The sequence below is a fragment of the Apaloderma vittatum genome, unplaced genomic scaffold, assembly GCF_000703405.1.
Source record: "Apaloderma vittatum isolate BGI_N311 unplaced genomic scaffold, ASM70340v1 scaffold13690, whole genome shotgun sequence".
Lineage (NCBI taxonomy): Eukaryota > Metazoa > Chordata > Aves > Trogoniformes > Trogonidae > Apaloderma > Apaloderma vittatum.
In genome coordinates, this window is record NW_009695115.1 from 1 (window position 1) to 17,227 (window position 17,227).

Here is a 17,227-nt window from a genome sequence, read left to right on the forward strand (position 1 = left end):
CTATTCATAACATCAAGAATAATTTTTGAAGTCTTTTTGTATAATAAAGGCATTATAACAGTATCACAGTCCCCACTTTCATGTTGCCGTATTTGCTGCAATAACTCGCGCATCTGCTCACGTTGCCTTTTGACCTCCGATATAAGGTCTCCGTTGTCCTCCAGCAAGGGAACATCCTTTGCACATAACTTAGGATATAAGGATCGTTTTTTTACAGCATTATAACCCGGATCAGCAGGGGTTAAAGGAGCTGATGGCACAAAGTTGCTTCCTCCACACCAAAAGTTTATCTCCTCAGTTGGGAAAGCAAGCGGAGAAGCGGATTGGAAGAGGAAGTCGAGAGGTAGTGTCAGGCAGGGGAGTTTTAGGGGAATTTTTAGGAGGCTCATAGACAGGTGGAGGCTCCTCAGTGATGTCCTTGCCCCCAGCGCAATCCCCATTCGCACTTTCTGTTCTTAACGTGTCTTTCAACGCTTTATTAACAAGTGTCTCTGATGTCGCCTGCTCCAATATTGGAAAACAACACTTTCAAGCTCGAGTAAGACGAATCGCCGTTTTATTAGCCACAGTAACAGAGTCCCAAAGATCATTTCCAAGTTGTCGCCATCCGGACAACGCAAATGCTTGATTGGGCTCTTTAAAAATTCCTTTCTGCTGTCCCCACGACAGCAACTCTTCTATTTCTTCACGTTTTATATGTGCCTCTGTTTTTTTCAGCTAATTGCAACAAACACTTAAAACACTTAACTGTTGCTTTTTCTTCCGCAGATACCGTGTTGCCCATGCTGCTAGCCACATATGCACATGATTTTCCTGCCTCTCTTGAGCAGCCCAGCGCAGACCTGCCGTACCACTAGCAGCTTTTCCTCACTTTTTCGTCGGATAAGATCCCGTTTTGTTCCTTACTGGATCACATCGGCGTCACCAGAATGTGGGGGATCCATGCGAGCTGGACGAACAGCACACCAATATGATGCTCTGTAACGCCAAGTTTATTCCAATCAGAAGGCTACTTATATAGTACAATTAGTTCCTTGCACGCGTACAGCACGAGTCAAGTGTTACATGATTGGTCGCATACCCTGTCCATGCACTACATGATTGGTTACACGCTACTGTCCACGCGGCGAGCACGCACCTAACCTTCCACTGTGACAGGCTCTTGTGCAGAGCGTCAAATCTCCTGTTTCTCCTGGCCTACTTTCCTGTCTGAAATGCTCCTGAAAGCTGCATTGTCTTCAGTAGTTTCATAACCATCTGTCTCAGCACTTTCTGTCAGTCACTGACCTTTACTCTTTCACCAAGTTCTATGTAGTAGGCCCCAACACATATTACCTATAATTTAGTCAAATATATATCTCAAGTCAAAGCCATTAAGAGAGAGACTTAGACAACCTCAAGTCATGGCATATATTGCTTCTGCACTTGAGGACAAAGGATACTTGGCTGTTAGAGCCAACTTAACACATCCTTCATGTTTCCAAAACCATCTGTGCCTTAGGCACTTCAGTATCAGTAACAGGACCCCCCTGTGGGCACAGAATCTTGCAGTGGAAATGAATCATGCTGCCTCTGAAAAGGAGTAGGTTTAAATTCTTGACCTGGTTTAATGCTGAATGCACTCCAATATGTTACTTCCCAAACTGCATAAGCCACTATGAAGTATCACAGTTACGGTCTTAGAAATATGTTTCTACTAAATGCTTATAAATAATTTATTCAATTGCAACCTGTGATTGCTGCAATACATCATCAAATTGTTGTAGAATATTAGCCTTTTCATTTGTTTTTCACTACTACCCCTTTCAGTCAAGTGTTCAGCCTCTAACAACCCTACTGGGTTTAAAAACCTTCCTGTCTCTCTCTAAAATTTGAACACAATTGACTTGAATTAAAAATGACAGTGTATCTAAGGCTTATTGTACTTTTCCCTGAGGATGGACACCTGATTTCACTTAGAAATGCCCTGTTTAAGTGTGCCACTATACTGGCTGCCACAATTCAACCCAACAGCCTGTCACAGCTTTCAAGTCCTTCGCAACTCGCAGTGCTCTAACACCATCAGGCACTACGTACCAGATTTGAAAAGGAGTTCACTGCGTCACAGCTGAAGGAGTTTCAAGCATCTTCAGAACTACTTTCATGAAGCTTATCTTTTTGCTGCAGCAAATCTGGTTCAGATACTTTTAAAACCTCTAACCAGTGTGACTCAGAGTCTCGGAGTTTGATATGGCTTCTCAGAGATCAGTTCTTCAAACCTTCATCTTTGTTAATATTCACATTTAAGCAAGAAATGTAAACACACAAAAAAAATTGTAAACTTTCTGTAAACTTTTCTTCCAAACAGAAACATCCCAAAAGAATTCTCTTTTGGGAAATTGCCAGACACTGAATACAAATTCTTAAACTAAGCTTAAACTAGGCATCATTCATGATTTCTTATGAAACTCTTGAACAAGTTCTTTGATACGAATTGCAACTCTCTCTCTCTCTCCTTCCATTAGCTACATCTAGAGTACAAAGATTCCTGCAAGTAGGAATTCTGGAGTAGCTCACTCAAGCACATGTCCTAAAGGGAATATCCAGCATAAAGGCATTAAGTCAGCTATGAACCTAAGCTCTAGGCAGAAGTACGCACCAGGCAGCTAGTCCGGCCCCAAAGCACTCCTAGGGCTCTGCCTAAAAACAGGAACGAATTAAGATCACATCTTTTGATTCTAGTCTATTGCTCAAAAGGTTTAAAACCTTCCAATGAAGTTAACTTTCCAAAAAATGCTCTGCAGTCAGAACTCACACAAAATTGAGGTATACAAAAGACATTAAATATTTATTATAATCACAGCAGCTTTACACAAGGAAGTTAAAAATTTAAAAGTATCTCAATTTCTGGATTAATGATTTTAGTTTATGACAGTTGGTCAGTGGGTCCCTGGGACATCTGCAGGCACCTTTAAGAGTTCTTCAACTTCTTCTTGTAAAGCCTCAGCTTTTTCACTCAGCAGCATCTATATCAGAACAACAACAACAAAAAGCATTAGTAAACAATTAGAAACCAAATACAAGCCTTAGCTATAGCTGTTAGACAAGTTAACGCACCAGTGTTTCTTTCCAAATTTGCATCTGGCTTGCAAAAAACTTCTGCTGCTGCTCACAGGTCTGCAGTAACTTTGCCTCAAAGCACTAACATTTTCACAAGTATTACTTACCAAGTTCTTTTAGTGTTTAGTGTATAGAAATATGAAACACACTAACACAAAAATTCATACAGTACACAGCTGGTTTTCTCAGTTCTGCCATCAGATAATACACAAAATTTAACAGAACAGTTTCATCTAGAACAAGAACATTTTTAACCTTAAACATTTATTTTCCTTGTTGGAATAAATAGTTTTAAGTTGTGCCTGCAAAGTTGCCAATTTTGTGCTTTTGACAGAATTTCTTACTACATCATTTTACATCAGACATACAGGACCTCTGATACTAGCAACTGTTTAATCTACACCCTGAGCTGTTCGTTGCTGGCAGTTGGAATATAACAGTCTCCCAGTAGCATGTACAGCGTAACACATGCAAGCACTGTTCTAACTTCCCAGTTAGAGAAAACTCCATCAGCTTAATATCCGAACACGACAGTAAGCTAGATTGCTGGATTTGGCACTGATGTAGATGAGGAATCTGCATAGATCCCTTTCTTTTGGCTTACATAGCAGAAAAAAACAACCAACCCCAAACCAAACAAAATATACAGTAACTTCAACAATGTTTTAATGGCCACAACCATAAGCACATAAATTCCCAAGTTAGTACTTTTACTCTGTGAGAATATACAAGCCAAGACCTTGTAACTGACTGCATCATTTTTGCACCAAACATGCATACAATTCTTCTAGGCATTCCATTACTTTACCAAATGCTTGCTATTTCAGCCAAATCAAACATGAAGCCAAAGCCATTGCAACAGCAGATGACTGATGGAGACTGAGGAGAGAAAGTACTGCCATCCTGCTAAATAAAATACTCCCTGTATTTTTTGTTTGGGCACAACTCAATGTTTCTTACAGGTCCTTTCCCTTGGATTATTTTGCGCCTAAGGTATGAAGTGTGCCTTAGAGAGAAATATTAAGTGACGGCCCTTCTCATGATGCATATTCAAAATGGAAAACAATTAGAAAGAATAACAGGGTGTGAGGTTAACCCTATACCTTGTTAGTTTCCATTTCTACAGTCTTGAAAATCCTATTCTTTAATCACAACTACCGCTAGAATTTCTATAAGGTAAGTCCCAAGATATTGGCAGAATCAAGCATCTTCAGTTAAGATGACTCAGCATGGAAACTGAGGCAATAATTTAATTCCTGCATTTCATCAGATAAGCTGTCAAGCATTTTTGCCCTTTGCTTCCCCTCCAAAAAGGAACACAACTTTCCACTACCTTGTACATAACAAACTCTTTTAAGAAAAGTTTATTTGCCTATAATTCAGGGGCACGAAGGTCAGCAACTGCTTGATTTATTACTCAATCATCTCAGATAGATGACACGGTCAAGAAAATATTTCAATAAATTGTTAATAGAGATCAGTATTTGAATTACAAATATCTACTGAATTACAAATATCTACTGAATTACAAATATCTACTGATTACAAATATCTACTGATTACAAATATCTACTAATTACAAGTATCTACTAATGCCATTAATAGTAAACTGACTCCTGCACTTTTAATGTCATTCCAACATCCACTTTTGAGATATTGAACATCTGAAGCGGGTTTTTATAACTTTTTTTTCTAACTTACCTTTGCAGATGAAACAATTTGCTTGGCTTGACGCCGTGACAAACGCTCAATCGTCTTGACCAGAGTTTCTGGATTTGCATTAGCCAAGTGCGCTAAAGTTTTGTACCCTGCATTATAAAGCTGCTTCGCTCGTGCCTGCAAGAATAAAATTGTGTTAGATTTTCAGAACAGGCAATAAGAACTAGCATTGTGTGCCAAATCACTGCGTCAACCTGAAACATTTCATCTTTTCATCTTTTCATCTTTTCATCTGAGAATATAAATAAATCTCTTTGATTTATCTAAGAATGTGAATACTTACTGAGAATATCTACTCCCCAAAAACACAGCTTTACCATTAAGATTTACCTCCCCACAGAATCTTACCCACCTCTTAGGAACCCATCTGTCATTGTTTTCTGTGAGCCTGCATAATACTGTCCCCAAGATCCACTTTGGTTATCATGTTTTCTGCAATCACCGTTGCTGACAGGAATGACTGTCTCACATTCTTTGGAAGTGAAAGGAGGGCTTATTTATCCTTCTTTTTTTTCCTCCACAGAATTTTCACAGAACAGAGCTTTCACAACATTCAGAAAAAGACCATACTTTCCTGCTTCAAGCTTATAGATTTTTTCTTTAATATCACAGAATCTTTTTCATTTCTCTAGTTTTGGGCAAAGTCATGGCTGTGAGCTCATATATACAGAAATACACATCGCAGGAAAGATCCTCTGGAATTTGGTTATCACCACTATAAGGGGCTTCTTAACTGGGTTTGATCTTGTTGCTATGAAAGGTAGCCAAGCAGTATTTGCTTAACATGGGGTCTCTGGGCCAACACTTCTTTTGCAAACCTGAACTTTTTAAAGTTCTAGTAGTATTTAATTAAAATACATTTTTACACTAGTAGTGGAGTAATTTAGTATATGCAAGGCTTTAGGATCTTGAGTTATCAAATAATATCCAGTTGATGAACAAATTGACCAAACATATGTCAATTACCTTTTGGGGTTTTTTCCCCTCACTTCTTTTTAAAGACAAGGAAGAGAAAGACATTTATTTGATGTTGTATGCAGCTATTTTTAGCATCCAACAGGTAATTGTTTACAAGATACTATCTTCCTCCATAGCAGCCGAAGACTATGCATGTTCATTTATGTTAAGTAGCTGTCATTAATCCAAAATAGCCAACAAATATTTTCTGTGCTCTATTTGGCTGTTATATGGCCAGTACAACTGATGACACAGAATTTTTCCCCACTAATAACTCCTGAAAAGGTTTGAGATTGCTGTATCAGTCTGCATGGCCAGGTTTTGGTAGCAGTGGGGGGTGGCTAATAGGGGTGGCATTTATAGAAGCTACTAGAAGCTTTCCCCTAGGTCTGACAGAGCCAATGTTAGCTGACTCCAAAGATGGACCCAGCACCAGCCAAGGCTGAGCCTATCATCGGTGACATTGGTAAATGCCTCTGTAGTAACAGATCTACAAAGCGGGGGGAAAAAATTACTGTGGAATTGCAGGCAGAGAGAGGAGTGAGAATATGTGAGAAAAACAACTCTGCAGGACAGCAAGGTCAGGGAAGAAGGAAGGGGAGGAGGTCTTCCAGGGGCCAGAGCAGAGATTGCCCCAAGTCACGGTGAAAACCATGGTGAGCAGCCCATGGAGGTGACGAGGGTGCAGATATCTACCTGCAGCCCATGACGGACCCTTCACTGGAGCAGGTGGATGTTCCTGAAGGAGGCTGGGACCCTGTGGGAAGCCCGCGCTGGAGCAGGCTCCTGGCAGGACCTGTGGACTTGTGGAGAGAGGAGCCCACACTGGAGCACACTTGCTGGCAGGACTTGAGACTCCACATGGTACCCACGCTGGAGCAGTCTGCTCCTGAAGGGCTGCACCCCATGGAGAAGACTCACCCTGGGGCAGTTCATGACAAACTGTCTCCCATGGGAAGGACCCCCGCAACAAGAGCATGGGAAAAGTGAGGAGTCCTTCCACTGAGAAGCAAGGAGCAGCAGAGACAACATCTAAGGAACTTACTGCAACCTTCATTACCTGTCCCGCTGCACCACTCAGGGGGAGCAGCTGGAAAAAATGGGGAGTTAAGCCCAGGAAGAAGGGAAGGGTGGGGGGAAGGTGTTTTTTGAACATCTAGGTTTATATCTCATTGCCCTTCTTTGATCTGATTGGGAATAAATTGAATTAATATCCCCAAGTCGAGTCTGTTCTGTTATCTTACCTGACAAGCCTTTTGTTTTATTTCCTGTCCCCTGTCCTTCTAAGAAGGAAGAGGGCTAAAGTGGTTGTGGTGGGCACCTGGCCTCCAGCCAGGGTCAAACCACTACAATTGCTTTTTGAACACGGTGCAAGAAAATGCGAAGAAAATAATTTTCTCTTCCACTATAGTAATCATAAGACTGATTTTATCATTTCCTCCAAAGAAATCTAAGCAAACCACTGTTCAAGATGAGAGTCTAACTGCTACAAATATCAACTGTCAGTATAGTTTTAACTCCAGTGCAGAAGTACATCGATTATAGCCATAGTTCCGAAGAGTCATCTTTAAAATACAAATTCAGCAGACTCATGCTGTGCAGGCTGATTTCAGCCTGCCACAGAAATGCTCCTATATGGCATGAGCCGTGAAAAAAAGACTATTTACCTTTTGCAACCAGTTCAGAAAATGTGATACATTTAAAAAAAAAGAAACATCGCATTAGAGTAGAAATCTTCATCACTATTTAGCTTCCCAGAAAAAAAAACCCCTCACTGCCACTAAACTCAGTGGTTTGCTGACAAACTGATTCTACAAAAGCTGGACAGGCAAGTCAGATCATTTTGCCAAAAAGGTGCGATGATTACTTATAACCTTGTCCACATCATTTACTACTTTAATAGAAGTCTTCAGTTCAGAAACCATCTAAGTTTCTTATGAATTCTCAATAGGACTTCATGCATTTCTGTGAGGATCTTCTAATTTAACTAAATACGTAAATTCTTATTCCTCTTTATTCCCATGAACTGCAGAATCCTTACCACAAAAGAAACCTGGACTCTTGCTTTTCAACTGAGTATACAGCTAAATTGTTGTCCAAATAGAGCATTTTAACCGTTGCTGTGGTAGCAGCCAGAAGAAAAACATTAGGGGCTCCAGCTCACATTTCCTCAACAGATCATATTTTCCCCAGCCTCTAGGGCTGTTGTGGGATATCTGCACCAAATATGCCAAACTCTCAGTATAAAACTAGCTGGGTTTTCCAGGCACAGTAACATTTAGCCTACACATCTACACTGACAAATCTCACAAGGACAGGTTTACTAACCTCTAGAACCCCTGCTACCTCCATCAGAGGGATGAGCTCTGTCTTAACACAGTACGTCAACTGCTTGGTAAGTTCTGTCAGCAAGGCTTTATAAACCCAGAATTCTTCCAATTCCTGCAGAGACAAAGGTCACTAAATATCAGATCCTGAGTTTTATATTTGGGAGTTATAACTGATAAGAGCTCTGCTATGCAAAAGTCATGTATTTGGCTTTTAGACAGGGAAAGCACTAGTATTTCTAGTTATCCCTTCAGCAGAATCCCATTCAGCACTCTTTAGATGAACATCCCAAAGCTGGGGCAGTTCTGAAGGATAAGCAATACATTATTTTAATAGAGGGAAAACAAGAAAACAAGGCAAGTCAGCTGTTTTCCTGAGATGACACTCCACAACCAGATGGCCTTACTTCCAAGAGAAAGGAAAAATTATTATTTCACCAATGACACTGATCAATACCCTGTACAGTTTGTATGTTTGCACTTCCTCTGTGCATAAAGCATACTTTTAATGCAAGAAATATCACTGCATGAGCATGTTTTTCTGAACAGGAGAAATAATTTTGAACAGGAACGGTGAACAAACTTTTGCACAGGAAAGTTGTGATCCAACATCTGTGTACAATTATAATCTAAAGAGAACAAAACTCCAGATTTTGCAAAACCAATCTCAAAGAAATTATCGGAATTCCTTTAACACATTACCTCACAGAAATGTAGAACACAGGACGCAAATGAGGCAGCAGAATTAAGGAGATTTTGCACATGTCCTCGAGACATATTAAATTTCTCTGAAACACTCCACATATTGGTCTCTTTCAGTAGGGTATAAAGAATAAATGACAGGTAAAGCCTGTTTACCACAGCACTGTCCACATTCTAGGAACAAGGCAAGTCAGAATTCAGAGTAAATATCACATTCAAGATATTCTGTGAGTGCTACAAGGTTCACATCTCTAAAACATGTTTATATTATACTCAAAGACATTAATCAACGTTAAGAAAACCATCCAATGAGATTAAAAGAGCCTTAAAAAGTAGAACATTAATAAAGAACACTACCAGAAAAATAAACTAGAATTTGTAAATAATCAAATGAAACAACAAAACTTTCTTCTTTGGTATGAGAAATCTCTAGCCTACCTTTCTGATGGCTTGACCAGAAGCTTTTTTTATAATAAAGCTCTCAGGTACTCCCAAAATGTCCACTACTTTTTGCTCTGCTGCGCTCAGCTGGTTGAACTAAAATAAGATTTTATAAAGAGTTTTCAGACACTTATTCTCTTAACAATATAGAAAACATAAGTCTATTACTCAATACCTCTATATAATACTTAGCCACGAGACTAGTACTATAGTCTACTAGTAGTACTATAGTACTAGTCTAGTACTACTAAGTCTAGTACTACACAGATCCACAAATTTTTGCCTATTTGTTTGAATTATCTGTAACTGACCATCTCTCAATGCCACATTTTAAGAAAACAAAAGAGATTTTAGTGCTACTCCTAGTATATAACACTACAGAAAAGGGAAGAGTTGAATTATGGGTGGATTTTACAGTGTGCAAGACTAGGCCTTAGCTTAGGCCACAGCCTAGGGCTGTGCTGCTGAGGCTGACATAAGCATAGTAGTCTTTAGAAAGGCATGGATCATAGGGTAATAGTTACAGTCCTAACTGGAGTAAAGTGTTAGAGTCAGAGATCAAAGATTAAGACTTAACATTCTCCAGTGGATTTTGCTGCCTGAACTACAGATTAAAAGAGCAAGCATCAGAAGGCAAACATGGCTTTTCATTATTATAACAGCGGTTTTCTTGCAAGATTACAATGATGTGGTTACATATAACCAGTTTATAGGAAAGTCTCTGAGATGACAAGGCTAGCACCACAGTTAGAGTCAGGATTTGGAGTACGGGCAACTTCAGACATGTTTCATGCCGCTGTTTCCCCTAAACAGTGTCAAATGTAGATGCAGAAGAAAACTTTGGGTTTTAAGCAAGATAGGAAAGCACTTCTCCTCTGACTGAAAATGAAATAGCATATATTTTCATTAAATTGTTACTCCACTATCTACATTTCCTATGTGTATAAACTTAAAATTTCCTAAGTAGGACTACTGTATGCCCCAATGAATGCTTGCTAGTAACTTCTCACCTGTCTCAAGTATATCATCCAGTCTGGGTTACAGCTAAATGTCATATCATATGGAGTTGTCAGATACAGAAGATGAAGATTGCTCTCAAGAACCAGTCCTTCCAAACCTTTCTTTAGTTCTCTGTAAAGAAGATTGCAGTATGCCAAGTCTACAGATCCTATAATAAGCACACAACATACTATAATTTTAAATAGGCAGAGTTAAGTGTAAAAGATTTTAACATAGAGTCAACACTTTATTTTTTCTGGGGGGGAGTACAGTCCTAGTTTAAATCCCATTGTGACTAATATTATTACACTTCATTTCTGTCACATTCACTCATGCAGTACCTGTTTATTCCTATTTTCAGTCCAGCACATCATTTAGTAATCAAAGCTGTCTCTCTGCAACTTAATTTTTCATTGCAATTTCAGACAGAAGATGAGAAAACATATCAAATCGAGATAAGGCTGAGATGAAAGGGTTTGTTGAAATAGATTATAATAAGAAGAGTGTCTTACCTTTGTATGTAGCTTTACCCAACGGTGTGATTGTTAGTGTACATTTGGAATTGTGGTCCTCCTCAGATATCCTTCCTTTTAGCAGTCCTTTTTCTATTAGATTTTCTAGTCCATCTTTAATTATCTCTGAGAGGCTCTTGTCTTTGGACAGCAGCTCCCGCTGAACTCCCAGTAATGTACTGCACATAAAGTTGTTGACTTCCTCAGGGGTGACTGCTATCTGCATCAGTTTTAGAGGTGATAAGCATGTTTTAAAGGTGTCACTCACATAACGTTTCCTAAGCTGACTAGAGAAGCAGTCTGATATCCTGTTAATGTGTTTCTATAGAAATACATGACAACAAATAGAATGACAGTCTATGATGGATCTGATGGGATAGCTCTCCATCTGTTCTATTATTCTAGCTACTGCATCATGTTAAATTTGTTTCCACTGTTTCTATTTGTATTTTGAATCAAGTATCAGAAGTTGAAATATTATTAATACTGGAACATATCATAAGGTGTATAGAATTTTGACTTTTACACATAAGGAAGTTGTCATATTGTGTGATTACTTGAAAACTGAGTTAAAAAGACTAATCAAATCTTTGTCCTCCTTATCTGATTAGAATCTGTTCTGAACTTGTAAGCCTGTTTTTCTACAGAATCAACAGATAAAATTTTTTTTTGTGTTGCCAACCACTTAAGTTACTCACAGAGAAGAGCTAATTGATACCTTCAGTCCAACTAAAGACAACAGCAGGCTCTGCATTCCCTTGGTCAACTCCAGCAGAAGATTGCTGTAACAGTTCTCCAAAGGACTAGTAATTAAATCCTGAACCTAAGGAGAGTAAAAAATATAAATTCAGGGAAAATATTTAGAAATTAGTTTTACACTTCTAAAAATACTGATATGCATGATTCACCTTATAAAGAAAATAGGCATAGACACCTAAAGTTTGCAGTTCATATCCGAAAACAAACCACATAAAGGTAGTTTATAGGTATAGGTCAAATACTTGCAATGCTAAGTCAACAAAAATTAAAGTAGGTAACTCAGCTTTTCCTGTTTATTCCACCAGCTTAATGCAACAATTTACATTACCAACAGCTTTAGAAAAATTACCAAATGTTTGTCTTTTTCTTGCACTATGAGAATACTTTCTCCAGCGCTGTCAATACCAGCTCGACCAGCTCTGCCAATCATTTGTTTATACTGGTTCTTCTTCAGGAACTCATTAGCAACATAAGGAGCTCTAAGAATAATCCTGTAAAGAAGTTTTTAGTAAGTTATGCTTCATATGAAAATTACTAAAGCAGCAATAAAATTCTACAAATGCATCCTTTACAAATGTCCCTTGCTTAGTAACTAATAAAATCAAATGCTCTTGTTTCAACCTGTCTGAAAATCAACAAGGAAAACATTTAACAACTTCAGGTTTATTGAATAACCCACGCTTATTATATTTTGCTGAATCTTTGGAACTAATCTTTACATTTATTCAAAGCCCTGAGTTTAAGAGCAAAAATCACTTAGATGTAAAAGAAACCCTATGAAAAAACATAAGCAACATCATTTATGCTAGAAAGACAACACTTGTCTGTGTGATTTTTCTTTCCCCTCCTCTTAGATGCATTACTCCAACATACATGCACAGAAACTGGATATTTAGTCTTTGGTCATGCAGAGTACAGCAGTCATGCCATCAGCACCTGCGTAAGAAAAACTAACATGCTTTTTTGTTAAAACATATTCAAACTCTACCTCCTTAGGAAACATTTATTTTACAATTTAAACGCTATTCTTCAGACAGTATCTAAAGAAACTATCATGAATTCCTTATTCCATATAACATTACTAAAATACTCAAGCACTTCCTCAATTTATTAAAGTTTCCTTAACCTATTTTGGTAAGTGCTCTTCGGCTATGAATTCTGAGGAATTCGCTGCTGATTCACACTTCCTATGTAAAAACTTTGCAGCCTTGTGTCCTGAGCTGGAAACAAAATCACTCATGCTTCCAACTTGCTAGTAAAAGCAGAAACATACTTTAATCAGCACTAGTGTTATCAACTTAAAGCAGTTTTTTTTACAGAGCAAAAATCAATGAAACAACAAAATATGTTTCAGTTACGAACCTTCTTGCTGGCAGGTTGACTCCAGCAGCTAAAGTAGCTGTGCAAGCAAGCAGACAGAGGACACCTGCAGAATATGCTTCCTCTATGCTTTTTCTTTCATCATTTGTAAGGCCACTGTGGTGATAGGCGATACCAAAAGGGATTGTGTGCTTCAGAATAGGACAGACACTTCCATTTCCAATATTTTTTAGGTTCTTGATGAGATCTTGTTTCTCTTTCTCCCTGTGAGCTCTAAATTCTCTTGGAGGAAGAAAAGCATTTCTTTGATTAACCACTAACTACTTCAAAAATAAATCAAGAGACATGCTTACTGTCTACTTCTGTTCAATATACATTCCTCTAGCATTTAGGTTGGAGAAGTAGTTATTTAAAATAGCAATACACAGGAGACGGAGTTGCAATAGAAGTATTTTCTTGTTTGTAAGCAAAGGTATAGAAGAGATCAAATAGTAATTGGGTGTGGGTATCAAGTACCCCGAAGAAAGAAAATGGCAACGGTATCAGCTCGTAGTGAAGATTATAGGTACAGCAAAAAAGGTTTAAATTTTGATAGCAAGAGAGCATTTTTACTCATTTTAATATATTTTTTCCTATAAAAAATTTAACTTTGCTAGACCATGATGAGTTGATCAAGTCACACTTAAATGAAACCAAGCATAAGTCTTAATTTCTTTTCTTTATTACAAAGTCTGGTTTAGATTTTACTAACTACATTCACAAAATAGGTATGGAACAGAGATTCTCAACTCACCAGTAGCATGCATCACTAGACAATCGGGTTGTAAAAAAATGTTAGTTTTCTAAGCTTGTAGAGATCAATGCCAAAGTGACACAAGGTTAGACTAGTTTGGTATGCTGCTTCTTTTTCTTTATTACTTCTCCTCTAATAATCACTTTTAGAACTAGTTTCAAAATACAAGATTTTCTTCAGTAAAACATTTTTAATAAGTCTTGAGCAATCTGCTATCATTTATGCAGTTAGCAACTTTAAATGATTTCATGTTTAAAGTATATACTTCTGACCACCAGTCGTGGGAAACTTGCTGAACACACAGTGGAAAAATACAACCAGATTTTAGTAAAACGAACTGCTCTGATATATGAGGACCTTGCTGAGCACCTGGAAGATAAAACTGGACTAGACTTGGGTAAAAACAAGCTGTTTTGAACAAGCCACACAGGATAATAGTTGATGAATGCATTAAGATCAGGCTGGGAAACTGCGTGGAAGTGTATGTGAACGGCTGCAACTAAGATAGTCACAAGGACAAATGTATCAAGAAAAACATAAATAATTCTGTTTGGCTTTATAGTTCAGATACAGAGAACTGTATATAAATGGCTCTCGGGGACTCACACACACACGCATAACTTCGCGTCTGTTTTTGCTTCTGCTTCTACTTGGACAATAAAAGGCCTTGCTTTCAATTCAGACCAGAGGCTGCCGTCTCCTTCATCGCTGCAGATTGGTGCCCCATCGTAAGGACCCGTCTGAACGACTACACGATCTGACAGGTGAGTAAATTTTCATCTTAGATTTTTGCGGCCACACTCCTTAAATAAGGGACAGTAGCATCCGTTGAATGGAAGAGCTACAGGATCGTGTTAAAATGGGACAAACTGCTTCTTGAGAGCTTAAACTGTACTTAAAAACATTGCAGCAAGTTCTGCCTGCTGCAGGGTATCACATACCTGAAAAACATTGTAAAAGAACATTGTGACTGGTTTGCAGCGAAAGGCACGTTTGATAGCTCTAAGTGGAAGCAGGTGGGTGAGTGCTTGCAGACGCGCAAAGCGCAGGGGGCTGATATATCCAACACGGTGATCGTTAACATGGCGATTTTTATACTCGGTGTTAGAAGAGCTGAAACCATCCGAGGCTGCAGATGAGGAGCTAAACATACACAATCAAACTGAGAAAAGTCCAGATAACACGGTGACTAGCCCTGAGAATCCTTTTGATCCTGGACAGGTCGACCCTGAGAAAGAGCCTGATTTATATCCTCTGCTTCTTCCCCCTCTGCAGCTTTTTTCATTTGCAAAACAACTGCCTCCCACACCGCTAGAGGTTGTGCTCCCTATGGTGCCTGTGGCCCCCCCACAAGAATACTCGGATGGCAAATCTGCTATGGAGAAATGCAAGGAAGAGGCCCTGAAGCACGGTGATATTTCTCTTGCGTTCCCTTTTCTATATAGACCACATCACACCCCGAACTTTGAAAGTTTACCTTATGAATTATGTAAAGAACTCCAAAAATCTATTATGGAAAATGGGTTACAAAGCAACTTTACTGTGCGGATAATAGAGACGATTGCTACTGTTTATATGATGACACCATGGGACTGGAAAATGTTAATGAAAATGGTACTATCATCAGCTCAGTATGCAGTCTGGCAATTACTATACGATGATATGGTAACAGAACAAGTGCTGGATAATTTAGCAAACAAAATACCGATCCACCAAGAGATGCTAACAGGCACTGGCAACTATCTCACACCTCAAGCACAGGCAGGGTTAGACAGACAGGTTTTTGAACAAGCTTCCTGCATTGCTGTAAAAGCATGGCGACGAGTGCCTGATTCCGGTCAACGGATAGGATCTTTTGCAAAAATACGACAGGGCCCTCAGGAGCCCTATGGGAATTTCATAGATAAATTGCAGGCAGCGATTTCTAGACAGGTCGAGAATCCAGAGGCAGCTCAGATCCTTTTACTTCAATTAGCATTTGAAAATGCTAATACTGATTGCCAAACTGTGTTACTGCCTCTTAAAGGGAAAGTGAGTGATGTAGATGAATACATCAAGGGGTGTCAAAACGTTGGGACTGAGACGCATAAGGCAGCTCTTTTGGCTGCTGCATTGTCTCAATTACAAATCGGGCAAAAGACGATTAAGTGTTTTAATTGTGGACAATTAATATACATTAGCAAAGAATGCCCAAAAAAGGCAAACCGACCCACACAGCTTTATCCTCGAGGTCAGAAAGGCAATCATTGGAGTAATCAATGCAAATCTAAATTTGATAAATCTGGACAGCCCCTTTCAAGAAATGGGAAAAGGAGTGCACAACCCGGTGCCCCTCAAACCAATAGGGTTTGGAACGCCTCTGCTCATCTCACCCAGGCGCCGATTACGGCAAGTGCCACGTCCCTGAGCTCGCCGCTGGAACAACAGCCAGTGCTGCACTGGACTTGGCAGCTGCCTCAGAAATAATTCTCTTAGAACCGCATAAGGTCCACACAGTAAACACCGATGTGTGAGGACATTACCAACAGGCTATTTCGGATTGATATAGGATGAGCTGATGTATCCACACAAGGCTTATTTATTTTACCAGGAATAATTGGTTCAGACTATATGGGAGAAATTCAGATCATGCTGACTGTTTCTCAGGTACCTTGTCAAATTGCAGCAAATCAAAAATAGCACAAATTACTCTTCTGCCAAATCAATTTTCACATACATCCTTTCAAATTGACTTGCCTAACAGACAAACCTGTTTAGGTTGATCAGTAGCCTTTCAAAGGGGAAAAATTAATTCAGGCACAACGTCTTGTACAGGAACAATTAGAAGCCTGACATGTTGTACACTCTTAGTAGTCTGTGGAACAGTCTGATACTTGTTAATCCTAAAAAATCCAGAAGACGGTGTTTACTGCATGATCTGAGGGCCATGAATGCTATTATGCAACCCATGGGGGTTCTTCAACCTGGGCTTCCAAATCCATCGTTATCTGCTGATTGGTATCTCTATAAAACTGATCTAAAGGACTGCTTCTTTATAATTCCTTTACACCCTGTGATTGTAAATAGTTTGCCTTTTCGGTTCCAGCAGTAAACAATGCAGAACCGATCGAAAGACATCATTGGACCATATTGCCACAGGGTACGATCAATGGTCCGACTATCTGTCAGACAGTAGTTGCTACTGCATTAAGCCCAACAAGACAGAAATTCCCCTCTAGCATCATATATAATCACATGAATGACATTCTTGCATGTGCAGAGGATAAGGAATATTTAGATAAAGCCCTGCTGCATATGCTTACCATGCTGAATACTCATGGACTACAGGATGCAGATGATAAGGTACAGACTATGCCACCATGGATATACCAGGGATGGGTATTATCTGAAAGACATGTTAGCCCTCAGGCCCTAAAAAGCATAAGACATATTGAGATCTTAAATGATTTGCAAAAACTGTCAGGAACTATTAATTGGATTCGCCCTGTATTGGGCATCTCTAACTAGGAATTGCATCATTTATTTGCTCTGCTAAAATGGGATAATGATTTAACATCCAAACGTCAGCCAACATCTGAAGCCTAAGGTGAATTCGATTT

The 17,227-nt window shown here is 39.1% G+C and overlaps 1 protein-coding gene across 1 annotated transcript; it reads right to left on the reverse strand.

Annotated features, from left to right (window-relative positions):
* Positions 1–2,918: 2,918 nt before the first annotated feature.
* Positions 2,919–14,712, reverse strand: HELQ (helicase, POLQ-like). Its single transcript, XM_009870090.1, has 11 exons — positions 14,570–14,712; positions 12,878–13,117; positions 11,865–12,006; positions 11,475–11,579; positions 10,757–10,976; positions 10,256–10,413; positions 9,243–9,341; positions 8,805–8,978; positions 8,104–8,217; positions 4,801–4,935; positions 2,919–3,005 (listed from the first exon to the last, which is right to left on the reverse strand). Exons 1-11 carry the CDS (start codon positions 14,710–14,712, stop codon positions 2,919–2,921), a joined length of 1,617 nt encoding a protein of 538 aa, XP_009868392.1.
* Positions 14,713–17,227: the final 2,515 nt, after the last annotated feature.

Bases quoted from the DNA above. Each gene is read 5' to 3' on its own strand.
- HELQ (XM_009870090.1), bottom strand. From the start codon at position 14,712: ATGTTAACGATCACCGTGTTGGATATATCAGCCCCCTGCGCTTTGCGC. The intron at 10,414-10,756 runs GTAAGACACTCT...TGCTTATTATAG, and splicing joins GGGTAAAGCTACATACAAAG to GATCTGTAGACTTGGCATAC. The intron at 4,936-8,103 runs GTTAGTAAACCT...TTATTCTTGCAG, and splicing joins AGGTAGCAGGGGTTCTAGAG to GCACGAGCGAAGCAGCTTTA.